Source organism: Perissodus microlepis, chromosome 20 (assembly GCF_051167445.1).
Source record: "Perissodus microlepis isolate ML-2025 ecotype Zambia chromosome 20, ASM5116744v1, whole genome shotgun sequence".
Classification (NCBI taxonomy): Eukaryota; Metazoa; Chordata; class Actinopteri; order Cichliformes; family Cichlidae; genus Perissodus; species Perissodus microlepis.
The window spans coordinates 10,701,234-10,728,634 of record NC_140480.1 but is presented as its reverse complement, the minus strand read 5'-3'; the positions used below and the strand labels follow the sequence as shown (position 1 = coordinate 10,728,634).

The 27,401-nt window shown below is 39.8% G+C and overlaps 2 protein-coding genes across 2 annotated transcripts; both read right to left on the bottom strand.

Moving 5' to 3' along the window:
• Positions 1 to 1,155: 1,155 nt before the first annotated feature.
• itchb (itchy E3 ubiquitin protein ligase b) lies at positions 1,156 to 27,253 on the bottom strand. The gene is made up of 24 exons (XM_084916314.1): positions 27,095 to 27,253; positions 24,140 to 24,231; positions 22,055 to 22,196; positions 19,846 to 19,970; positions 17,954 to 18,088; positions 17,569 to 17,614; positions 17,265 to 17,446; positions 16,324 to 16,570; positions 15,425 to 15,520; positions 15,025 to 15,199; positions 12,660 to 12,729; positions 11,917 to 12,001; positions 11,576 to 11,704; positions 10,337 to 10,409; positions 9,807 to 9,878; positions 9,541 to 9,629; positions 9,251 to 9,410; positions 7,442 to 7,575; positions 5,574 to 5,714; positions 5,329 to 5,449; positions 5,147 to 5,251; positions 4,950 to 5,046; positions 4,628 to 4,700; positions 1,156 to 4,269 (listed from the first exon to the last, which is right to left on the bottom strand). Exons 2-24 carry the CDS (start codon positions 24,207 to 24,209, stop codon positions 4,170 to 4,172), a joined length of 2,667 nt encoding a protein of 888 aa, XP_084772440.1. The 5' UTR covers positions 24,210 to 24,231; positions 27,095 to 27,253; the 3' UTR covers positions 1,156 to 4,169.
• On the bottom strand, positions 7,582 to 9,230 carry LOC146364145 (uncharacterized). Its single transcript, XM_084916317.1, has one exon. It carries the CDS (start codon positions 8,977 to 8,979, stop codon positions 8,344 to 8,346), a length of 636 nt encoding a protein of 211 aa, XP_084772443.1. The 5' UTR covers positions 8,980 to 9,230; the 3' UTR covers positions 7,582 to 8,343.
• Positions 27,254 to 27,401: the final 148 nt, after the last annotated feature.

Genomic DNA, 27,401 nt, shown 5'->3' with positions numbered 1-27,401 from the left:
TGGGGAACTCCTCGTCAATGCACTCAAGAGTATTTTGGTAGGCTGGCCACTGCTGGGAAGGTTCACCACAATTCCAGGTTTTCTGTTTGGGTAATGGGTCTTATCATGGCTCACTGGAGTCCCAAAGCCTTAGAAATGGCTTTCTTTTACCTGCTTCACTTATCTCTTGGTCTAGATAATGAAATTTATTTCAAATTTCTGATAAAAAAATGGGGTTAATTACATTTAATTCATGATTTAACAATAGGGGGTGATTACTTTTTCATACAGGTTTAACAAATTCCCATAATTAATAAAATAATTTAAAAACTAGCTGTATTTACACCAGTAATCTATGACTGATTAAAAAAAACCAAAAAACTAAACTATACAGAATGACCAGTTTTTACCATTGCTTTTATTCTCAGCTCAACTCGCACTAGATGGTAAATTTTCCTTTAAAATCAGCCTTTACTGTTTTAGAGCGATTCATTGCCATTTCATTCATAATGGTGAATCACCCAAAAATGTTTCCAACACCAAATTTCACTTATTTAACTACTTCTGTATATTCTTTCATCCAGATTACATTATGCTTTAGACCAGTGATTCCCAAAGTGTGGAAGAAACTCAGCTTGAAATTAAACACATGTAGTTACATGTTTATTGAAATGTATTAATATAAAAAGGTCAATTAAAATCGGTAAATAAAGGTAGTTAGTTTGTGATTTAACCCATTACTCTGACCAAAGTTTATTGAGCTTGTTTGTCTCCCAGTAACAGGTGGGTCACGCATCAGCCTTTACAATTTGCATATGCCTGGGTAGATTCAGCAGTTTATAACAGACGGCTCGCACTGACTTAGACCTTGACCCTCTTGCTGTTGGGTAACTGCAGTTGCATTTTAGATCAGAGTCCCAAGAAAGCATGCAAGCTTGCTTATTGGAAAAAGCAACCAGGATGCATCTGGCATAGTAAATATCCTGATAGTGTGGGTAGTGAAACACCACATGTAAGGAGAAAATGCTTATCATATCAGAGAGGATAAGGAACCAAACCACAACTGTGTCCTTAAACCTGCCAGGGCAAGCAAGACTAAGAAAATCAAAGTGATAAACAAGATGATACAAAATGTCTTTTTTGCCAACTGCATCCCAGTAAAGGCACGCGCACACACACATTTGAGTTAATTTATTAAGGTGGCATTATCTATATTACACATCGTCCATATACATCAGAAATTAAACAGGGAAAAGAAAATAGTGTTAACATAAACCTCTTTTTAAAACCTCTCTTTTAAAAAAGAAACTTTGTTATTGACACCATTTACAACTTCATGTACAGGGGAGTGACAGTGGTTTATTTGGATATGGAGAATTCTAGACAAAAAAAAAAAAAAAAAACCAACCCCAAAAAAGAAAAAAAGGAGCAGTTAATATTTACATATCTATTCAACTATGTTCCCAAGATTTTAATATGCGATCGACCCAGAACAAGATCAAAACGTCATCCTGCATCAGGGAAAACAATCTGAGGCAAAGCTGTAAATAGGCAACTAGACCAACTTTCCATCTTGATACATTCATCAGTTTTTATGCTAGCATTGTCTCAGTAGTTGTTGTCCTAGCCAAGGTCACACTTGACTATTTAAAAACAGGCCACGTGACCCCCCCCCCAGCTCAATCTGGTGCAGTCCAGAGTATTTACTTTAGCATAAAGCAACCTGCGGTGGATCATCTCTGCCGGCCTCAAGCTGCTAACAAAGCATGCCTGAAGCCCGAGGGTGGAAATAAGGCTACCTGAAGGCTAATGACAGATGATCTCACCATGCACGTGGGAACGGTGAGTCCAGGGGTACAGACAAAGCAGGATGGAACTCGCACACGCTGGGGGTGTTGGGAAAGAAAGTGCCGTGCTTTATTAGACTAACACCGCCTGAATCCAATGCCCCCATCAGTGACCGCAACAGTCTTTCAAGTGTGTAACCTGAATCATTCAAAGGAGCGCTCTAAAAATGAGAACCCACACTACCTGCTGCTCTAAATTTCATATGATTGATGCCAAACTACACCAACCTCAGCACACACACACACACACACACACACACACACACACACACACAAAACTCTGGATACCACCTTGGTAAAGCATCAGGAGGTTTCTTTGTGCATTCACATTTTAATACAACAATCTGCCCAAGTCAGCTGTTCCATGATACATAACCAAGAAGGTGAAGCAAGAATCTCTCTCACACACAAACACACTTTTTCACTTTCGTAATGCATTCTAGGTAAGGTAAAAAAATTGAAGAATATGAAGCTATGGAAGACTTATCATTTTTAAAGAAAAAAAACAAAACAAAAAGCTTAAAATCATGACATTAAAAATAATGCAGGATTTAAAAAAAAGAAAAAAAAATATCAAAATCCCGTCTGAGATTAAAGTGGTTATTTTAGGAGAAAAAAAAGTTTTGGTAAGAAGTGGTCACATTACAGAGTGCTGGTCTGTGATAACAACTATCACGTCATCTCAGTCTGTATGTTGTTTTCATTTGAACAGGCCTGAATCATGGGCGAGTATCTTCAAAGTGCAGATGTTTATAATGAGAAGGTCATTTTGTGACCATAATTGTGAGCTGTGATACACTGCAGGCACGAACCAGCAGGTGGTGTCGTCTCGGGTCTGAATTTGAAGTCCGGGCTCACCCCTCCCCCTCTTATAAATTTACCACTTTAATCTCAGACTTTTTTTTCTTAGGAATTCATGACTTTTATTTTTTTCCTTGGAGCAGTACAATGACTCGCACAGCTTTAAAATTCTGTTTTTCTTAGAATTACCCAAATCCACAAACTATAGAATTACAAACTGCTTTCTCTGCTAAAAGCATTTAGAGGTAAAATGTTCCTCTAAGTGGAAAAGGGAAGACAGAATTCAACCTTTTTCAATTCCAAAACACTTTGTCTCTTTCATTTTGTCTCTTGCTGTAGGGTTTGTAAAAGTTCAACTAAGGCAAAGAGCTCGATCCAATTCAAATGCTACACGTGTACGAAAAGCTACAAACTGCTTATTTTCAAGCTGTTAAGTGAGCATTCAAAATATCCATTATCATTTAAAAGTTGATTTGGTTTGACTTGATTTTGGTGTCTTGTTTTCAAACTTTTAACTTTAAATAGCATCAAAACAAATCTCGATTCATTAATTACTAAAAGGATTTCCTCAGGATGTTAATTTATTTAATTTTTAATCAAGACTATCCCGTGAAATAAAAGGAGAAAGCTGGAAAACATTTTAAAGCTGATACTGAGATGAATAACTTAAAAGACTCCCCCAGGATACTCTAATCCACAGTGTCCCCCATCACACATCACAGCGTGCAAACTCTGACCCTATAAAACTAGGGCCTCTAAGTTCTCTTCCACTCTTCCCACCACTAAAGACAATGGAGGTTACAACACTTTTCACAATCATCGAATCGATTCCCAGATCAAATACTAAAGAAGCAGGAACGCAAAATAGGCATGTGGCCAAATCTCTCTGAAGCACCAGGATTGTCTGTTAGTAAAAGTTTGAAGCACTACTTTTGAGAAAAAAAGGGTCTTGTTATAATTAACATGCAGATCAAAGTGTGAGTTTGATTCTAAAACAACAGAATTTAAAAATGATTTTTGGTGACTCTCACGTCAGTTTTAGAAGAAAAAGCAGACCCTCTCAATCTCTTTAAAGGTTTTACTCCTGGAACTTCTTGTGCTCCGTCAGGTCAAGATGTTTTCAGTTTAACCCCTCCTTCTTACCTGACATGATCATATGAGTCGAAAGCACAAAACAAAAAACCTGTAGTCTTGTTAAACAGATGTCACAGAGGACGAGTTCACCGGGCATAGAGCGGTGCACATTCTGAGAGACGGGAGCAGCGTCCGTGTTTTGGTTTGAAACCGATACAAAATTTCTCCAAGCTGTCGGGCGTGCAGAGGCCTGCTGAGACTGCAGTGTGCAGGGCCCGTGCCCAAAACCCAACAACATGCAGGCAACAGTCTAGCATATGCTCCCATAGAAGTACTACACATGTGAGTGCATGCATGAGCACAAACTCCCAAAAACTCCTGCCTATTCTAAAGAGGCTCCCTGATTTGAACACTGGTGGGGTTTTTTCATTCCTCCAGACTCCTGCACTCAGCTCCTCCTGGTTTTCTTTACTCCTGTCCAAAGCCTTCCGTTTCCTCAATGGCAAACATCAGCTTCTCTTTCAGTTGCTCGTAGCTCTTGTAGGGTGGCAAATCCAGTCTGTTGAAGCTGGAAAATGAACATTAAAAAATTTATTTTAGCTTGAAAAGCTGATTCTGGTGCTACCACAACAAACCTAGCTTGATTCTGAAGTGAGCCTATGTCAGTGTGGAGCTGTGTGCTTGGATGAAAACTAAAGAAGTTTAAGGACAGCTGAAACAACTCTGAAGTAGGTTGTAAATCTGCCTTCATAATATCCAGGCCCAATTGGAAAACTGTACTGTCTCCATAGTTATTTCACCACTGTCCATAACACTTCTGCAACTCAAAACAGTTCTGTTCTTTTACATGAGGTGGGGTGTGAGGTGTATGCCCATTATCATCCATCCGGACCCAGTAGTTTCTTTAGTCCTCTGTATGAACTCACCATGTGTGACTTCTGGGAAGCCAGTTTTCTTTTCCCACCTTCTCAATGCAGAACTTTTGAGCACCGTTGCTTCCTACAAGGTGAAGCACAACTCACTGTTAAGTTTGATCCTTACAGAAAAGGTGAACTTTCAAAACAAATTGTAATAATTTGACAGTTTCCTACCTAACACACTAAAGGCTACAAATGGCTTAAATCTTAACCCTGAGAACAAACATACAACTGAAATAAACCACCAACAAAACTTTGTAGGTTATCCTTTGGCGTCATGCTGCATGTAGAATCATTTGGCACTTCAAATGGTCATCCCTGCAATATTTACCCATGAGGTCATTGAAGCCTCCGACTGGCAGGCGACAGGTACCAGTGACGAACTGCAGCAGTCTCATCCTCTTCTCATTGTCCATCTCCTTCACCAGCTGCAGGAGAAAAAAAAACAAACAAGAAAGATTAAAGACCATATTATCATATTATTATACACTTCAGTTTAATGAGTCACTCCTTCGGCTTCACACTGACCTGCCAGAACCAGACGATCTGTTTACTGCTGCGAGCATAGTGTCTGTAGATGGTGTTTCTTTGCCAGTCTACCAGGTCAATCTCCTGCATACCACACAGCATGACCTGGGACGGAATACATTTTCATTAAGACAAAAAGTTGACCACCCACTCCATTCTTGAGTATTTGTCTTTAAGCATACCTCCAACTCTTTTGCATCAAAGTACTGCAGGTACTGCTGAGGGAGGACCTCATTGAAGCCTTCAAAGAAAGCCTGCGTCTGCTCTTCTACTCCTCTGGACAGGCGCCACTCTGCCACCAGCCTGCACAGGCAAACACAAGCCCAACCTTAAAACCTAAAAAAACTCTTATCTTAATAAACATGTCATATGAGCCTTACATTGAATTGACATGATTAACAACTAAATGGAAAACCCTGAAATCCACCTGATGTACTCCTCCTTGTTCTCTTCTGTGACTTGGATGTCACCTCCTCCTGGTTTCAGCTCATGGGTGGAGATCTCCCCCAGGATCTCCTTGTCAACAGAGAAGAACATCTCCAGCCCGCACTCCTCAATGTTGTTATCCCTAAAGAGCAACAAGGTCCCTGCAGCATTACTGTTACAACAAGTTTTCATCCGTGTCATGTTATTCCGTTATCATGACACATTCTACACTTAAAGCTCTGAGAGTCTAACACCACAGGAAATTTGCTGCAGCCAAGAATGATTTGAAAACCTGACCAAGGGTTAAAGACCAACACGTTTCAGTGACCTATTAATGCTGCTGACGACATTTCTTCCTCCGCTCATCCAGCTAAAATGTTGCCTAAGGGGATTTAGAGCTACTCAAGGCCCAATTTTAAGAACATTTTCTTCAGGGTTTCCCCAGGAAATGTTAAGCTTGAATAGTGTGATTAGCATTAGAAGGTAATTAAAAGTGACTGAAGAACATGGAATCAATTATTTTGTAAAAATGTAAATTCAGTTTTGAGATACTAGTCACAGTTATTCATGTGACTAAAAAGGACTAAAAATCACATGAGATGTTTGGCTAACCGCAGGATGTTAATGGAGGTTTTGATCATTGTGCTGGGGTTCTGTTGACAATTAATGATGGCATAAAAATATTTATGTCATCTGTAGCCAGTTAATATAAAACTTCCAGAACTGAATAAGCTTCTCGGATGAGATGTAAAACGTATTCAAAAAAACACTCAAGTCTAGCCACTTTTCTTCTCAAGCTTTTTAGATAAGACTTCACTGATTTTTTTCTCCAGTTCTTTGTAGGTTAGATTACTTAATAGGACTAGACTTTGCAATCCCAAATGACTGAGCTCAGTACTCGTCTTGAGGGGGTTTTGAGGCATCATTTCAATTGGCTGTCCCCACAAAGACAGGAAATATGTAATCGGCTTAATTTGTTTTGTTTGTCAGCAGTGTAGCATCCACAGTTTTCAAGATATTATGTGATGGTAAAAACCCATGACAGCTTGAGTCTATTTAAATTTTGGTAAAAATAAATAAATAAATAAAATAAAAAATTATCGGATCAAAGTCAAGGCCCCACAAAATGTGAAAAGCAGTAAAAGCTTTATTTTCCCCACAATTTCTTTTCTTCAAACTTCCCAATAACAGGGTCTCTGGGGATGTGAGCAACTGGGTTGACCTTCATTTTTAGCGCCCAAGTTGACCAGTGCAATATGAAAGGACATATGGTTACTCCCCCCCAATATGAGACCCTACAACGTCAAGATGGACCGATAATGTTTCGCAAAAGAAATCACACGCTGCATGAATACATCTTAAAAATCTCACGTTTTTACAGCTTATAAAAGCAAAAGATTTCAGCCAATTCTGCCCCAATCATGTGGGTAAAAAAGATAGAAAATACACCATTTTAGACTGTATGTGCTTCAAGGTCACAGGTCAAAGGTCAGGTATCAGCGCATTGTCAGCAGGCTGACGTCAGCATGTTGTAATAAAAATCATAAAACATCAAAGTTTTATTACAGCCCCTGCCGTTTGGGGGACAGTTCTTGTTTCATTAATGAGTTTAGTGTAACAAAGTGCAGTGATGTGTCATTTCTCCACACAAATAAACACAAGCAGCACATTAAGCACACTGTTACTCTTCTCTTCATAAATAAAACCTGAGATGTACAGGGTGATACACACCAATACAAAGACATAAACAATCTAATGTATTAGTAACTTTGTAATAAGAAATGTCAACAAGTTCATTTAGAATGAGAATAATTAAGAATGCATCGTCTCTCAAACCGCTTTACACACACAGCAGTTTTGTGAACTCACTTGATCCACATGAGGGAGTTGTAGAACTCCGGATCAATGGACTCCAGGTCGTGGAGGGTCAGCGGCTTGTTGAGGATGCGCTTGTAAAATGGCAGTGAGAAACCAGTGTCGATGAACTTGCCATGGAAAAGAGCCTGAGGGGGAAATGCATGTTCATCATTATTACACACAATCAATCAATCAATCAATCAATCAAAAGCTTTATTCGCCACATGCAGGTTGCCCTGCAGTGAAATGGGACCCCCCCGACCTTACACACACACACAACACAGACATTACATAGGGATACAAGTTGGAGATCGGTAGCGTTACAGAAAAACACTGAAATGTACACTACAATGGGAAAGTACAAGAGGAAAAAAAGAGACCTCTACTCATGCTGTGCTTCCATGGTAGGACAGCATGAGAACAGGAAACAAAAAAACTCCTCTGCACAAAAAGCACAAAAATGTCCACAGCACAACATTGTGAAGGACATGACAAGCCACAGGATTGGGTGGGGGGTGAGGAGTAATCCGAAGCGAACACAGCAGCCGCCCTGCACAGCGCTACCATTCCAGCGCGTCACACAGACCTGACGTGTTCCCCAGCAGGAAACAAGCATCGAAGGCGTTTGGAAAGGGAGGGGGATGAGTGTGTGCTTATCAGTGTAAGTGTATGTGTGTGCGTGTCCATAGTTCAGCTGAGACAGTGTCCTTCGCCCTGCCAGGCTAAGTAAACAGTCTACCAGCCAACCCAGGTGGCCTTGCATGGAATGGGAAGGAACCGACTCAACACAGTCGTTATCAGGGAGTTTTTGTTCGGCTCCGGCCTTGAGCCCACAGCTGGCGCCGAAGGGGTAGCCGCATTATTATAATGGTGATTTTTCTTTTACAAACAACTCATGAGAATTTCAAGCTGTTTTAACACTCCAACACCGACACTGGTCTCTCAATCTCCCGTTGGATAGCTGCGAGTTTCTCCATGATGTTATTTACCTTCAATTCCGTGGTCTTTTCAGTCTTTTGCTCACAGAGCAGATTCTGAGACCTCACGACCGCAGCCAACTGATCCGCGATGTAATCCAGCTTCCGCCCAGAGGTGTTGTTCCGAGTGGATTCTTCCCTGATGTAATCCAATATACGCTGAGAGGTGTTATTCTGAGCCTTCACTGCAGCCGTTAGCGCCTCCAAGCTCTTAACCATGCTGCATTCAGTGAGCCCTTTCTGAGAAGCCGCACCTCGTCCCATCGTTTCAATCCCAGCGGGCAGCCTTGGGGGGGTTTGAACAGCCAGTTCCGCTTTCTTAATTCTCCGATAAGCCAGGGCCAAGCCAGCTCCGATCAGCAAGAACCCTGTTATCATGGTTCCAAATAGGTAGATATCTTCAGCGTCCTCGATCGACAGTCCCGCCAGGCACACGATCCTCCATGTCTGCCACCCGTCCATCGTGTATCCGGCAGGGAAAGTCCCTCCAGGGCACTCGGGCTCTCCCGAGCCCAGACTTCTCGTTGAGAAAAGGGTGTCAATAGCATTCAGAGACCAGTTGATCAAATCCATAATTCTCTTTAGGTTTTAGAAACAGACTGTGAGAGTGTGTTCCAGGGAAAGTAATACAAAACAAAACAAAACAAAAAAAAAACCACGAGACAAGACAAGGACATGAGGAGCTAAGCAGGGAAGATAAGGGAGAGGAGAGGAGAAAAGTGTGACCGCCTTCGCTGAGAGCCAAAGAGAAACACCTTACTGTTATAAATAATGCTACAGTGACTCTTACAATATCTTACTTGCCATTACAGCTTTAAAACCAGCATATGAGAAAGTGACTAACCATGGCAATAAAGCGTCCTATGAACTTGAAATACTTGAGGTGGTCAGGGTTGATGTAGGAGGCTGGGTTGATCTGAAGACAGTAGTTATCTTTACCAGCATATTCAAACAGGCAATACATCGGGTTCAAAACCTCATGGGACAGCAGGAAGAACCACTCCCTGTGAGTGAGGAGAAGACAAGGCAGAAGTGAGTGTGGGATGAGAAATCCAGCAAATACATAAATAAAAATGATAGCAGCAGCCCAATAATAGTTCTGTGCTATGAATTCTGAGACCTCTCATAACTAACCTGGAAACACCGCCATAGTCAAGCCCTTCTTCTCCAGGGAAGATGATCCACAGCCTCCTTCGCAGATCTTGAGCATTTAAGCTCATTATCTATAACAAAGACAATAAACCGATATACCACCTGTGAAATCACTATTATTCTAAAACAAAATACCCCAGTATCATAATTAGGAATTTTACAGTCTGCTTACTTTATGCCCTGCACTTTTGTCATTATTATGCATTAATAAATACAATGAACAGTGTAGCTCAAGGTGGTTGCTGTACCTGCTGGAAGGAGTCCTCAAACAGGGTTTTTCTGGATACGTTGATCTTGACGTGTTGAGGCATCGCCAGTTGCTGGAGAAAAGAAAAATGCCAGCAACAGTTAATTTTGCAGTGAAGACTCACTGGTTCGCCTTAAAGGAAGGATTACGTTTTTTTTATTTTATTTAACATGGTACGCACACAAATATTACACATGCACACTAAATAAAGCATAAACAGTGCACTCCTCTGTTTATGATGACTTGGGATTTTTGTTATCCATCGAAGACTGTGGGAGTTCAGACTTGATAACAACAAATTGAGTTGAAATGAACCTAAGGTCATCAGTCACCGTGAATAAATTTATGACTGACTAAACTGAATTCATCTCTACTTTGTTTCATCACGCAATTTGAGAGATCCATTAGAAAGATATGAAATAATCCAGTTTCCACATAGTGTCAGTGGATATGGTGTAATCACAAAATGCCAGGAATCTGCAGATTTTTATTCTAAAGACAACAACTCTCCTTTCCTGTAGTGACACCCACCTGGCACCAGAATCTGAAGTACTGTACTTTGGCTTTGAAGTCTCGAACATAGGTGATCTGGGGTCCATTTTCACTGTGACAAAAAAGAAGGAAAAACCAGAGTTTCATTTAATTCGTTAATACCTTAAATATTACTTTCAGATATTTCGATCTCACACTCGCTTCCACTCCCATGAACGCCCACATAAATGTCCTTGCAAAATATATTTTAAAAAAGCGATCTACTTACAAAAACGTACACGAGAAGGTTATAAACATGTGAATTTTGCCACTGTTCATCTTAGTTTACATAACCACATTCTCATCACCTTCCACCCAAACTGGTTTTTCCACCTGAGTGAAAAAACCAGACCCAAGCCTCAACTCAGTAACTATCAGGACTGAGAATGCTGTAGGAGACTAGGTGACCCATTAGTCATATCAGGCTAATGCGTCACGACTTCTAAAATTAGAGAGGGATTCTTAGGACAGTGACACATATGACTGAAAATCAGCTGAAACATAACTACCAGGTATATCAAAGCTACCTTGTGAGATGCTAGATCAACTGTGAAATTAAACTATTTATGTTGATCCCCCCCCAAAAAAAAAGCAAAACAAAAAACAACAACAAACAAAAAAGGTCTTCAAGTACCTGCCTTTGTTTCAGTAACAGCTTATCAGCACACCAGAATGACTTTCTGCATAACATTAAACTAGTCTTTTGTATTCTCTGGCTGGAAACCCAAACGCACTTGCTTACTTATCTGTGGCACGCAGAACAGTTGAAAAGACTGTGTGCAGCCAGAATGTCACTGACAGTGAATCCAGATCAAATGTCACTAACAAATGATAGTTAAAAAGGGGCCACTAAAAGGAAAAACTAAATCCCAAAGACAAACCAATAAGTTGGTTTAGAAACAAATTCATATAGCAGCACAGCTTTTTGTTGTTGTGTTTCTTTAGTACCTTCTTCGGTCAAACCAGACTATTAAGATAAAACCTGGTAGTTGTTTCCAAAATACTCAGAATGTCTTTTAAAAGAATGATGATTATGTTTAGAAGAACATAAAGATGGTTTGAGATATAAACGTGTTTGTTGCTTCTGTTACAAAGTATCATTATGGCAGTAATTAGCAATAAAACTATTTTTGAAAAGAATGTACGTCTTTTAGTTAGCCAATGTGACTGTGTATTCTATATCTTTCTGAAGTCTTAAAATTTTGGGAGAATGGAAAAGAATGCATTGGAATAACATACAGTGAGGATTTTCCAGTGCGGGGGTCGATGTAGGTGGTGGTTCTCCTGGTGTGGTCGACAAAATAAGGAATACCGTCTACAGTGAAGCGCATCTCCCAGCCTTCAGGAAGGGGCTTCTCATTCAGCAAACTGAAAAACGACATTAGACCTTTTCCTGTTTAATGTTCTCAGTAAAGGTTATCAAAAAAAACAAACAAAAAAAAAACACTACAGATATACACGTTTTACATGTTTATCTGATAACAAAAACAGTGGAATATTCAATTCAATTCAATTTTATTTATATAGCGCCAAATCACAACAAAAGTCGCCTCAATATGCAAACACACACACACACTAACCCCTGTGTTCTTGGATCCTCCCACTGTGTTGACCGTGTAGGGTGATGCACAAAATAAACTCTGCCATTGGAGTCTGTTCTCTTCTCTGCAAGCACACAAAGTGACACATTATATTGCCCTACCCTAACTCCATCTTTACTTTACATTATAATAGATTAATGCAAAAGCCACAATTAAGCATAGCTACCTTTGAATTCATTAACTTTATTATTATTGAGAAATTAGGGACGAGTGTCTTTTTCATGCTACAAATATCTCTACCTTAATCAAATATAAAGATAGCTTAATTTAAAGGGGTTATATTAAATAATAAAAATAAATCCTACTGTAGCTATCACGATATAACACTTTATATCAGGGCTGGCAGCTCAGCAGCTAGCAGGCTACTGCTAGAAAAAAAGTCCCTAATGTAGACATTGAATATAATCCAACAGGTTCCAGATGGCAGTCACAATAACTGTTGAAAACTGATGTTCAAATGCTAAAACAATGAAAAATTCAAATGTGACAGAAAATATGAGAACAATATGTGATTTAAGCCACTTCCAATGAGAGTGTAGGACACTGATTGACATATGTGAGAGTTCATCTCAGCAACTGGAACGTTGAATGTCCGCTGGTAAAACACTATCAGCATTGCACAACAAGCAAATGGCTTCCTGCGTGGATGTCTCTTAGCAACAATTGTAGTTAACAGTGACAGAAACTTTTGTATTTAAATTAGAAAGTCATTATGAACTTACCCCATCCCTGTGGTAGAGGCCCAAGAGGATCATACTCCTTATTTTGAGTGGCTGTGGCCTGGTCTTGGGCCTACACAGCAGAAGATGATCGTTAATGAAGCGTGTTCACTTGTATGTATGACATAACAGACATGCCAAGCTTTGTGTTTAACAAGCTTGGCATGTTTTTAAGATAGTGGCGTGTCAGGACATATGCAGTGGCACAGCGATCCCAACTACTGTGCATCTTTTTGTGTTTTCAACCCACCAAACAAAGTCAGAGTACGGGGTGGAGGCATAGAACTTGTCCCCCTGTTGCTCATAAAATAACCAGAGGTTTAACGTCCTTAAAACAAAAATAACTCATAATGGACTTCAGGAGGCAGGCAGGAGGTCACAGGTCCACTCCCCTCTCATTATAAATGGAGAACAGGTAGAATCTGTCTCCACCTTCAGGTTTCTGGGCACCAACATATCCGCTGACCTCACCTGGACCCACCTGCCCTCTGGCCGGCGCCTCAGGTCAATCTGGTCCCACACCTCCAGAGTCAAAAACAGCTTCTTCCACTGGGCCATTTGGATTGTTAACAAACACCGTCCCCCCACACCCCGCTTATTCCTGCTGTCTACTATTTGTATTTTATTCTCACACAGGTGGCGTGGAGCACCCACAATTTCATTGTACATGTACAATGACAATAAAGGGCTATTCTATTCTATATTAGAGCAAGAGGCCTGTAACTACAGGGCCAAAGTAACATCTCAAAAGCAGTGAGCCACCTTTTTCCATTAATAGCAATGTCACAGAAATATGGCAACATAAAGTAAACTATAAGCTATATCCAGCACAGTACTTATGTATATATTTTGTATAAAATGCTTCAAGAAAAGAAAGATATCTAGCTTTTTTTCCTCAACTTGCATCCTTCAATCGATCTTCAATCAAAATCTGATTTCCTAATCATTTAGTATTTGTGTCTGTGAAGGTTCTCAGTAATCCAGGTCATCGTAGTCAAAGGAGCTTGCAAAGAAAAGCGTCTGGACTTCTTTAAGTTGCTTAAAGACGTTTCACCTCTCATCCGAGAAGCTTCTTCAGTTCTAAGGTCAAATTCCTGAGGTCAGATGGCCCAGGATGTAGGAATTCGCATGATAAGGTGGGGCCAGGTTTCACAATGAACTCACCCGAAACCCTGGCTGATTGGGACCCACACCCATTTTCACACCTTGGCTCAGGCGATTAGAGGATCATCAGGGGGTCCTTTTGTCCCTCTTTGGGGACTTAAAGAAGTCCAGACGCTTTTCTTTGCATTTAGTATTTGTATTACAAGACTCTGTAAATTCACAGATGAGACACACCTATAGTCACTATATTCCAGCTTATTACCATCCAAGTCAACACTAGGGCTGCCACAAACGATTATTTTGATAGTCGACTAGTCACCGATTATTTTTGCGATTAGTCGACTAATCAGATCGTGCATCCATTGGACGTAAAACATACAGCTTATTGCACCAGCAGCATCTGCTCTTATATAACTATCATTAGCTTACAGCTTTAAGTATTTAAGGTATGTGCTAACTAAAAATAAAGATAAGATGAGAGTTTATTACATTTTAATGACATTTGCAGATTGTTTCGATGGAGTTTAATCTGCTTGACGTTTATTCAGCTGTGTAAAAACTTTAACTTTAATCTCAGCCAAACCGATTTAATCAGGAACCAATAAAATACTAAAAAAAAAAAGCCAAACAATAACATTTTTAAGTTATCTAAGTGACTTATATATCATGTTTAACCTGAGTAGCGAAAGACAGCGGTGGGTTTGAAAACGATTTGCCAGGAGTCCGGTGTTCTCACCGGCTCTAGTGAGCCTTGCCCCCGGCTAGCTATAGAGCTAGCTGGTGGGTAACAGACATCTCCGAAAACGTCGGAGCGCTTTTGAAAATATGTGGTGTCTTGATAAACTGAGCAGATATTTGAGGTTTACACAGCTACATTCTCGCCTGAAAATATGTTAATAGTTTATTTTGTGACCCAGAAAGAATAATAAGAGTAATATTAAAACTAACTAGCTGCCGCCATTGTTGACAACTGAGCTGGGCTGCGCAATGAATTCGGGGACACAGCTTCTTCTTCTTCGGGGTTTAACGGCAGCTGGCATCCTTGTACATGCAGTGCTGCCATCTTCTGTTTCAGTCCGTTATTACACTCTTAAATCCTACAACTTATTCCTGCATCTTTTGGGATCTTACAAAGCGTCAAACGACACGTCGACTATTAAATTAGTCGTCGACGATTTTAATAGTCGACGTAATCGTGACTAGTCGACTAATCGTGGCAGCCCTAGTCAACACAGTGCATCACATGATAAAGAGGATGTCTCACCCCAAATATAAATCTCTGGTTGAATTGCTGCATGGCGCCCTGCAGCTGGCTTCGCTGGTGCTGCCATTGTTCATAATTGCGCACTGTCTCCACAGTGGGGCGTTGCCATGTGGTGGTTCGTGTCATGTGATCAACAAAGTAGACCCGCCCCATTTGGTCAACACGACGCTCCCAGCTGAAGGCGTTTGGGGGGGGGGGGGGGGGGGGGGGAAGAGAGAAGATAAGTGCTTTAATGACAGAAAAACCATACACTTTTTCCAGGCTAAAGGACATGACAAATATATCACTGGACGAAGTGAACAACAAGAATATTACCAGTATCTACTATTATAACAGTCCAATAACACTAGAGATGACTTTCTAAGAAAAATCTAAGTGAAAGAGGGGTTTTTTTGTTTACCCATGGGGCAGTGGTTCAGGCCGTTCCCACGTTGTTTTCTTCTCCACGTGATCAACATAATAAAGCCTGCCGTTCTGATCCACTCTCTGCTCCCATCTAGAAAAAGGAACAATGATAAAGTTCAGGCCACTTTTCTTAATGGTGCAAGACACTACTCGAGCAGATTATGTACAGATTTATAATTTCTAGCATTTTCTACATGAGTCATCCTAGTAGAAAAACAGCTAACAGCCAGTGAAGGTCACAATGATGTCATAGGAGCACAGAGCTCAGAAAGGGATGTTTACAGAATTACAGGCTGGATGAAGCCAGACCAAAAAAAGACCATGATCGTCACAACCATGTTTAATATATAAAATGTGAGATAAAGTCATTCACTGTTTAGGCATATCTGCTCTCAACAGACAAACAAGTAGCATGTCACCTTGTCTTTTCAGTAAGAAGATTCTGCTATGCTAAAAGCTGCTCTCACATTTATCACTCATGTCTGCATATTATTTGTTTGATTTTTTATCTTTACAATATTTGGCATGCTCCGTCATCTAATGTGTCATTAGATTGATGAATGGAATATAAATGCTCATCTGACCTTGCCTTGTTCAGGTATTTCTGTTCTGTTTTAGAAAACATTAATTTACGGCTTAGCAACAGCCCCTTTTCTTTATTTTTTCCTCAGTAGTTAAGCATTTTTTCTCTGGATGAAGCTTCCTTTTCTTGGTCTATTTAAACTGCAGCGCAGTCAGCCGCTTTAGCAATTAGCAGTTTGGCTTAGGCACTATTATTGCTTAGCATGGCTTTGGAGATTAGATAATCGTTTCCATTCTTTCACGTTCATGACATATGACTGTACAGAAAACCTCTCTCAGTTCTTCTGCAAGAATTAGAAAATCAGCACCAACCCAGGAGGCAAGGGTCCTGTGCTGACTGCGGGGACTCTGGGAGTGACAGCAGGGGTGATGGTGCTGGTCGGCTGCCTGGTTGCTGCAGCTCCAGAACCGGAGGCCACTGTGGAGTTCCTGTCAGAGCCCCATGATGGACTTGAGTCTGGGGCTGATGAGGGACCCGAGGACGGCGCTCGCACTGGGGTATCAGAACCTGACTGGCCGTCGCTGCAGTCTGCTGCAGCAGAGCCATTGCTGGAAGATGCTGAGGAAAGAAAATGGTGGATCCTCACTTTAAACACGGCCAGAGCATATGAACAAGGCGTCAACAGGCTTCACACTGCTCTAAACAAATTTTAAGACAGTTTTTTCTGCTCTTGAATGTCACTACTGTGTGATGTCACTATTTCCTTAAATTATTCACCTTAGGGACATGGATCTAACTATGAGCACTTTTGTTCAAATGTTTTTTTACTGGTGAGGGCCAGCCAATTAGAAGAAACTTAACTTAAAATGGCTCGTTTCAGACAGCGAATGAACTGCATAGTTGAAACAAGGAACACTGCAAGTTAAATTAAGATTATTTTGAGCTGCCAATCATGAATTGTGTGAATCGGCCCCATTTTGGAGTGCAAGGACAAAACTGTGGAATTAATATGATTATAACAGCTCATTAAGGCGCATGTGTGAGAGGATTTAGCTAGAAATGATCTTATTGTGCATCTCTGTGTTGCTGTGCATGAAGAAAGCTCATATTTAAGGAAACCGGTTGTACAAACATATCCAGAGCAAGTTGTGTTTTGGCTCAATTCCAGATCTACCTCTGGGTTAAATATTTGACACTGGAATGATGGTAGAGAGTGGGTATAGAAAAAGAGTATCTCTTCTTCGTTTTCCTTTAGTTCATAGTTTCAGTGTCTCGACAGATTAGAGTAGTTTTCACTCATTAAATCTCTTACCTGGTGAAGAAGTGGGTCTGCGTGGGGTTGGAGGCGGAGGTCTAGATGGCCTAGGTGGTCTAACAGGCCTCAGCCCTGTTGAAGATACCGATGGAGACCCTGTGCTGTTTACTGATCTACGGCCACTAGGAGAGGACTTGTGCTCTATGCTGTCCACAGCCGGAGAGCTGTCTCGACTGTGCCTGTGGAGGAGGGTGGGTGGATACTGATAAACAAAGCAGGAAAAAAAAGAAAAAAAAAAGAAGAAGAAACCAGAAATGTGACACTGGTAGAACTTGACTAAAGACAGGAAGATGTACTGTACCTCATGGAATGATCACCATTTGGCTGCGACTCCCCATTTGATGTACCTGAAATAAAAGCATGCAAGAGAAATGAGTCAAAATGAGAGATTCTGTTAGAATGTAACATAACCAGTCAAATAATTAAGAACTCTGCTATTAGTACTGCTGATATGGATGAAAAGTTGAACTTCTGAAAAAAACATGTCAAAATATCTTCAGTCCCCTTTTTCAGTTTAAAAAAAAAAACAAACAAAAAAAAACATTGTAAAAAAAACAAAAAACAAAAACAAAACAAAAAAACAAAGGTCCTGTAAAATAAAATAAAACAAAAAAAATGACAACATAAAATGAAAAACTTCACATGCTTCTAATGTAAGTTCCTCTTTGTGCTCTTCTGTGACTCACTGTGATGGTCGGCTTCTGCTTTTGCGAACATATCAGGATCAACAGTCATGCCGTCAAGGCAGACAGACAGGTCCCCCACCACGTCTGACTCGTCCCTGTCTGCACACAGTTGTAAGGTCTGCACCACCTCAGAAACTACATACAAGAAACACACGATGGTCAGTACTACTATGGCATCTGAAATACAAACCTTGCCATTAATGATGCCACCAAACTTTACCTCAGTCAGTGGTATAATGTCCCTTAAAAAAAATTCTAACCAACAATACACAGTAGTATTTTATACAACACTCATAGTAGAAAAAAAAAGTACTTTTTGCCCCCCGTAAGCCTCCTGAGATCACATACTGGATACTAACAAAAATAAATAAATATAAAAGTACTGCTATAACCATTTATTGATAGCACAGTGACAGAAGCAGTTTACCCTGCTCATCGCCAGCAGATTTAATTATATATTAGAATACATTTTTTAATTAAATGAGAAAGATTACTTAAAAGACTGTTTACCTGCTTCTGTTATGGCTAAATATTGTACCTAGTACAATAATGAAAAGGTTCATTTTTGAGGGGGAAAACAACACCAAAACACAAAAAACAAACACAACAAATGATTTCAAACATGAAATCTTGAATATTTAAATTACAAAGTTATGGCAATCAGCATGTGTTTCCCTGCTCTGATATGAAACATAAGTCAGCTCTTGACATTTGATTTGTTCCCAGAGCTCCCTGACATTAGCTCTGCTCTGCTGGACAGGGTCCATGCATATAAAAAATAAAAAAATGACCGCACAGTGAACTGAATGGGGTCTTTATGAGGGAAAAACAAAAAGATAAACGGACCAAAAATCTTCCAGCATACAAGCAGATGACAAAGATTATAAATGGAATACTCTACTGATTGTTTTACTGGGTGTAAGTCAGATAAACCACATCTGTAAGCGCTCTGAAATTCTTTCTGTATGTACGTGTGCTGCAGTGAAACCATGTAAACCTGCATCAACTCACACAGACAGCAGGAAATTATCTGACAAAAACTTTGGTGGGCAGGAAGTGATGTGGTTTATACTTGCAGCAGTTTACTTTTGCAGTAGATAATAACTTGTTAATCGTTACTGTCTAATTGTCTACACATATAATTTCTTATATGTAGCAATCTCCTTTGTTCTATGTGCAACTGTTGTGTTACTTGGGTTAGCCAAAGCGCATTTCTACTGCTTGTATCCAATATCTTATTTGCTGGATCAGTCAATTCATTGATTTTCTGCTGCATATTATTATGTGCTGGAGCCTATCACAGCTGTCTGACTTGTGTATCAAACTTCTTTGTCAAGGCACAAGAATTTGTAAAACAGGGACTTTTTCTCCAATTTACACTTTCTGTGGTACTTTTGAGTACATCTTGCTTCATCACTGGCAAACGTCTGTATGTGATAAACATCCTTTAAAGGGTTGAGGGTTTCCCTTTTTTTGTCATCAGATGCTTGCAAAATTTATTCTCTATATTTGATCCCTTCGCAAAAATTTTACTAAATTATATATCTTTATAATCATATTTATGTCAACTCTGAGGCAAGGCTCAGAGTTTTTACCAAGCTAACATGCTTCATCCTGCAGCTCTTCTAGGGGTAAGTTGAGGTATTCCTCAGAGAGCCAAGAAGCATAATCTCCCAGCTGTTTCCTTTCAATTGGACATGTCCCCACACAGCTCACCTAGGAGGCATCTTAGTCAGATGCCTGAACCACCTCAGCTGGCTCCTTGTAGTGTGGAAGTACAGGAGCTCTACTCTGACCCCATCCAAATGACTAGACTCCTTACTCTATCTTTAAGGCAGAACGCACCGCTTGTATGCAAGAACCTTTTTTCCCTTTGTGTCATATATACTCACTTTTCATGTCATTAGATTTGAGTGTTTCACTAAGATCCAGCGTGGCCATCCCTAGCAACAGATCTGACTTCAGGGTCTGGTGGCTCCACACACGAAACACTAGTTTGCTGAATGGAGTTACGATCCTGTGAAAACCAATATATTTAGAAACAGTTACCTTTGAAAGTTTAAAAAAACAAACTAAAAAGAGAAAGAAAAAAACAAACAAACATGCTTTTTTCGATTGAAAAGCTAACATAGGAAAGTCCTTCGTGGTCGTGTACACCATTTCAACAACCAGGTTGACAGATTAATACGTGCTGATAGTGTTTTTATAGACTTTCCATTGTCTAAATGAATAAATCTGTAAGCAGTTCTTATTCCACTTCTCAATCACAAGTCCTTAGCTAGCCAATGTCAAGTGAATACCATTTTGTGTGAGTCTTAAAAACTTTTACAGCTCCAATCTAACATTTGTGTTAAGTACAATTCCCAATGATAAGTTCTACAAGCATCAATAATTACAAATATAGGAAATAACAACCAATTACTCTCAGGAATTCCCAGCACTGCAATCTATTTGACAACTGTTTTACCAAGCAAAACAGTGAAAGCCACTTTGTCTGTATGAGCAGCAAAAATCTTTGTGTTGTCCTGAAAGCGAACCACAGACAATAAAGTTCAAAAGCTATTCAGGGACAGTGAGTGTCCATGACCGTCACTATGACAGTTGTTTAAGAGTCACCAGGAAAAGAGACAGTGGATATGTGGACTGTGTCCGGTTACACCCCATAGTAAACACTTGTTATATAATAACGCTTCCCCCGTTGGTCTAAAAGAAACTGTAGGAGGGTTCTATAATAAGAAGGCCACTTTGCATAGAAGGAGACATTGGATAGGCTAAAATTAAGGGGGTGCTAAATGTGTGAATATTTTTACTGCAGGAAGTGAAGTGGTGTGAGTGCACTAAATGTGAAGTGCATGCTTGGAAACAGGAGTCCTGTCAATGCACAGGACACTCACCCAACTGTGTGGGACTGTAATTGCTAATGGAAGCCAATTCCAAACACACAGGTCTTTAAACTTCTCTTCTCTTTAAACTGGAAACTCTCTATGAAAACCAAGCCCAAGAGCGTATGCACGAAAAACAATTGCACAGTTTCAGTGAAATTCTATTTTTATATTCTCATGAGAGAAACTGACAGTTTGCTGGGGAAATGATGATTTGTCTTACCACATAGTGCAGTCAGCAGTAATCGTGCATGGTACACTTCTTCCTTTGAGCCAAAACCCAAATTACCACACTGTTTTTATTAATCACTTAATGCAGTCTCTAGGGATTATAGCCATTAAATGGGCTGTAAAAATGTTTGAACAATGGAATGATGCTCTTCTCACCGAGGAGCACAGGCATTATTTACTATATGCTCTCTTTTTGATATGCATATTTTATAAGCTACAAATATAAACTACTATCATTTTATTAGTGCCAAAACTTTTGTTTTCCTTCAACATAGTTGAATATTTCTCACTTCATAGAGATGCTTAGAGAATCTTTAAGGGTGCCCTTTATGCTTTTGCTGATTTTCATATGGATATTTATACAAACATGGGCAAAGTTTCAAATAATGAGGTCAGCATTTGTACAAGTAGTTCTGGTGAGTTAAAAATTAGGGTTTTAGATGTTGTATGATGTCAAAAACAGGGGATATCCTTAATATAGTCATCTCACAGCTGTATTAACCTACTGTTCAAACCTCCTGTTTGCAAGAAGAGGACTGAAAAGGGTCTGTCGCAACATAAGATAAATACAGATCTTTTTAAACTGTGAATGATGCAATTACTCTACTCTGCTCTCTAGTTGTTTCGTTTCTCCCTCTGAAAACGCTACATCCAGATGAACAAAATTGAGGATTTGGTAAATACACAGTTGGTTTGGTTTCCTGAAAATATAAGTAGTAACATTTATGACAATAAACAGTCTATGGCATCTATCATCTATCCGAGTAAGTGGGCTATTAGATGTTTTATGGGCACATCTAAACATTAGAATTCATTCTGTATCCTTTCTCATAAATTCAAACATTTGCAATTTAAATACAGGTTTTATTTAGACAGGTTTGGCTCGAGTTAAATACCTTTTATGGGTAATAAAATAGAAGTATGGCATAGGAGTATCTATGATATGAATTAATATACGAGTCTAGTAATCCTGGCAAGACTGACTCACACAGTGAGCGGCTGCTTCCATTTGGGGCTGTGAGTGTTGGTACATTTCTCTGTTTTCTTGGACTGGCCGTCGACTGTCACTTCCACATAGGGACTGGGACCAAACCAGTTTTTCTTGTTTTCTTTCAGTTTTGCTGATAGCACTAAACAGGGAGAATACATAGAGTAAATGAGCAGTCAGATGTTGGAGTCCAAAACAAAACAAATAAATTGTTTACAACTTTAATTTAGGAACAAAATACTAGTATGAAGTAGGGCTGCCACGATTAGTCGACTAGTCACGATTACGTCGACTATCAAAATCGTCGACGACTGATTTAATAGTCGACGCATCGTTTGAAGCTTTGTAAGATCCTGAAAGACGCAGGAATAAGTAGTAGGATTTAAGAGTGTAATAACGGACTGAAACAGAAGATGGCAGCACTGCATGTACAAGGATGCCAGCTGCCGTTAAACCCCGAAGAAGAAGAAGCTGTGTCCCCGAATTCACAGCGCGGCTCAGCGCAGTTGTCAACAATGGCGGCAGCTAGTTAGTTTTAATATTACTCTTATTATTCTTTCTGGGTCACAAAATAAACGTTTAACATATTTTCAGGCGAGAATGTAGCTGTGTAAACCTCAAATATCTGCTCAGTTTATCAAGACACCACATATTTTCAAAAGCGCTCCGACGTTTTCGGAGACGTCTGTTACCCACTAGCTCGATAGCTAGCCGGGGGCGAGGCTCACTAGAGCCCGTGAGAACACCGGACAACCAGCAAATCATTTTCAAACCCACCGCCGTCTTTCGCTACTCAGGTTAAACATACATAAGTCACTTAGATAACTTAAAAATGTTATTGTTTGGCTTTTTGTAGTATTTTATTTGTTCCTGAGTAAATCGGTTTGGCTGAGATTAAAGTTATAGTTTTTACACAGCTGAATAAACGTCAAGCAGACAGCTGATTATCAGAAGTGTGAGATGCTCGAGAATATACTCCGGTGTCCTGTTGTATTTTAGATAGCAAGGAGTTTATTAAACTTCACCGAAGCAATCTGCAAATTTCATTAAAATTCAATAAACTATCATCTTGTCTTTATTTTTAGTTAGCACATACCTTAAACACTTAAAGCTGTAAGCTAATGATAGTTATATAAGAGCAGATGCTGCTGGTGCAATAAGCTGTACGTTTTACGTCTAATGGATGATGATCTGATTAGTCGACTAATCGCAAAAATAATCGGTGACTAGTCGACTATCAAAATAATCGTTTGTGGCAGCCCTAGTATGAAGGCAGTGGGGGAACAATTATTTGATCCCCTGCTGAATTTACAAGTTTACTTACAAAGAAATGGACAGTCATTTTAATGAAGAGAAACAAAGTCCCAACCGCTAAAACTCTAAACCCTTTAGGTTTCTAGGCTGCCGCTTGGCAGCTTGAGGTTTCTTTTCCCTTCACAGATTTTTCTACAGGATTCAGGTCTGGAGACTGGTTAGAACACTATGTGACCTTAATGTGCTGCTTCTTTAGCTACTTCTGTGCTGTCTTGACAGTATGTTTTGAGACATTGTCATGATGGAAGACTGATCCACGGACCCATGTGCATGTCTACGACCCAGCTGACGTCTTGGGCAGCTCTTTGGTCTTGCCCGTGGTGACGGATATGTTGGAATGGAAGAAATTGATTCTGTGGAGAGGTGTGCTTCATACACAATATGAGTTGAGATCAGGAATATAATAAATATAATTGAATGACTGATTGTAATTAGTGGGAGCCAGAATTGTGGTGTGGTTGTAGGGGATGAAATTCTTATTTCACTCTATGACATGCAAATCAGTTTGTTCTGGATTTTGTGGTTGGTATTCTCTCACTCTATTATTACCATAACCATTAGAGACTGTTCCTTTCTTTGTGAATGAACAAACATACAAATTTTTTTTTTTAACTGGTAGTAAAAAATATGCAGTAATAGCAAGAAGCACAGATTTTTACTAATGAGAACATCTGAAAAATTTAAGCAGCTATCTGAATGCTCAGAAATAAAATAAGTCAACCTGACTTTTATTTTAACCTCTGTCTTCTTTGATGAAGACCGAAGACTCACCAACGATTTGTAGCTGCGCCCTAATAGGGTATCCATTGGAAGTGCCCGACTTGGTGGCTCCACTGGCCATGACATAGGGCTGGGATAAAGGCCTGTAGACAACACATCATTAGGTTGGTGACAATCTGAGATCATTTAGTCATACAGATATGACTAAATGATCTCATCTGTAAGTTGCAGATGTGCACCATACTGGTGAGATCATTTAGTTCAAATATATTTAGCTTACATTGTGAGCTGAACTGATTTCTGACTATTAATAGGTTAAAAAAAAATATGAAACACTACATTAAAAATATTTATATTTCACAAATTATCTCTGCAAATCTACACTGTACAGTAAAATAGAAAAATATCAGAGCTTTAAGCAAATTTTCATTAACTACAGGAGTTATACTGCAACTATATTTCTTACTGAAATACTCTTAAAATGTACAACATCTGAGATTAAAATAGTACACAATGACTTTCATTCATACACAGTCACAGACATTTGGTGGCAAAGCTGGGAAACAAACCACTAACTATTTAATTAATGGAAAACTCACTCCAACACCTGTCTGTAAAGTGCTCTGAGACTACATTTGTTGCAACTAAAACTGAATTAATCAATTTAATCAGCTGCAGTTCAGCAGTCAAAGCTATAACAGTCAGTCACTATAAGAACCTTGCAAGATGCATAAAGCACATCAAGCTCGTACATCTTCCATTGCTGACACAAAAGTATCATAACTGTGGGCTCCAAATTACCTCTAATGCATATTTCTTCCTATATTCCTGTGCAAATGCTTTCACTGGGTTTGGCTTGAAGCAAGCAGCCTTTACCCAATTATCTTCAAAGTCTAAGCTAAACAAGAAATACGCCAAATCACTATTCTTATTCTGTGCAAACAAGTTAGCTTAGCTTAGCTCAACGGACACCCTACTTAGGACATCAGCAACATGCATACATATTTTTTCCTTTGTACAAAGACTTCTACCTAAATAATGTCATCACCTGGAGAGTCATTTTGAATAGTAGAAAGTCTACATTAAAAAAATAATTGTATTTCCTTTCAGGATTCCATCCTTAACAACACTAAACAGTATAATGACCTGTTAAACGTCTGCAACAAGGGAACAGACTGACGGTAAACTCAAAATGAAAAGAATATCAGTTCAAGCAACAGTAAAAATCTCCTAAATGCTGCGTCATCATGGAAGGTAATAAAAGACCACAAAAAGAGGCAAAGGCCAGGGCTGCAGGCTGTGAAACCTGTAAGGTGGCTGTAAAAGCAAATCTTATGGGTCTAACAAAAAAAACTTGTGATCTTTGTCACCAGTCTTCACTTTAAGATAACAATTTCATTTATATAATACATGAGAGCAATTACATAAAGCTCACGCCAAAAATACACCGACAACAGCAATAATTGGTTCTGAGGATAAGGTTGCCAGGGCCAGTTATACTGTTTGCTTATAAGCATGTCAACAGTATATGAACTCCGAAAGCTCTGAAGCAGGCCCTGTGATCTTTTCTTGATTGTGGTTACTTCAGTGTGGCACTGAATAATGCAGGGTCCTCAGCTCTAGCTCATCCAACAGTCTACGCACACAGCAGAGCAGGAGACAGTGAGGAGCTCCCGGGTAAACTTTCGCGTTGGCTACTGGTCTCAGTCAATAATTCATTATAATTGCTGACTTTGCATCCTTGCAAGTAGGCTGAATGTGTATCATGGATGAGTGTATTTCCTGGATACTAAACTGGATTTTTGTGTTTTCAGCTAAGCAACATCTCCCACTATTTCACAAAGTGCATCTGGGGTTTCTTGAAACTAATCTGAACTCAGACTGATTCAACTATTGCCTGTTAGTGCTGTGGTGTTGCAGCTGAACCAACTATTTTGAACAGTATGACCAAAACCGCATAAGAGGAGCTCTTCATTACTATATGCTGAACTTCTATTGTCAAGGTTGCTAACACCTTGTTAAATCACATGGACACGCTGTTTACATCATGACTAAGAGGGCAAAACAACGCAGCACATCAAAACAACATACCGTCGCAATGACGAACACGAAATCTTTGTCAGATAAAAGGGACAAATGGGTTTTCTAATATTACGATTCAAGTAAACAATACTCAAAAACCGTCATTATAAGTAAAAATCGGAGACTGTTGAGAACAATTGCGACTGAGGGCACAAAATAACGTAAACGTCATTCTTGCATTATGTTTACAAAGCAATTATGTCAAAAGAGAAAACTATGCGGTCAGGACAGCTTGCTAATGGAGGGCACTTGGGAGCAGTGGCGTTTGACAGGTGCAGTCAGTTTCCCGAAGAGTCAACAAGCTTCCGTATACCTTTAATAACACTTCTTTTCACTGCTTCACTGACACGAACCCATTTATTATAATATAAATTCCTACCAAATCACTTCAACATTCCTCAATAGCGTACTGAGAAATGACTCCATGACGTCTAAGCGTAAACATTTAATCGAACTACTAAAATATCAGATTGAGTGTGGCGCACCTTCCTTCGCAAATGACAGCACATAGCTGAGAAGAAACTACTCAATGTACCTCCACATTCCGTGTCTTGGATGCTAAGCTAAGAAACGTTCATAAGATTACATAATTTAATCCAACTAGGAATTGATAACAAGCTAACGCTAATTCGGTTAGCCGGAGAAAGAAGTACAGTATGTCCTGGTTGCCAAAGTCAAAAGCCATGAAGCTGACCACTTTTAGTTATGTTCGCCGCTGTGGCTTTTTAACTAGAGTTGCTGAGTACGTGTTGAATGTCAGCTGGCCACCAGAATTGACAGCCTGGTGCCATCCCAGCCCAGGCTAATTACTAGCCTGCTAGCTTGTGTCATCATCATGGCTGGCTGGAAATCCCAAAGTCCAACGGCTGTGGAAAAAGCTAATATCACCGATGAGAACTCCAGTTATTGGCTCCCATTACTTACCGGAGTCCGAGCGAGGAGCTGTAAAACTAACGCGCTGTATCTAAAGTGTCCACCCAGCCTTCGCTCACCAGGATGTTTGGGTTTCTGTTGGGGGTTTCACTTCAAGGAAGAAGAAACTTCCACCATCTTCGTAAGCTCGTATCACGTGATCGAAACAAGGTGGAGCGCGCACGCTACTCCCTCTTTGTGCCGTGATTGGACAAGAGTTGTAGTGCTACGAACCAATAGACGGTCAGTAAACATAATGATGCATTTAAGGTACTTGCAGTCTACTCATAAACCTTACGTTAACGCAATGTTTTTAATG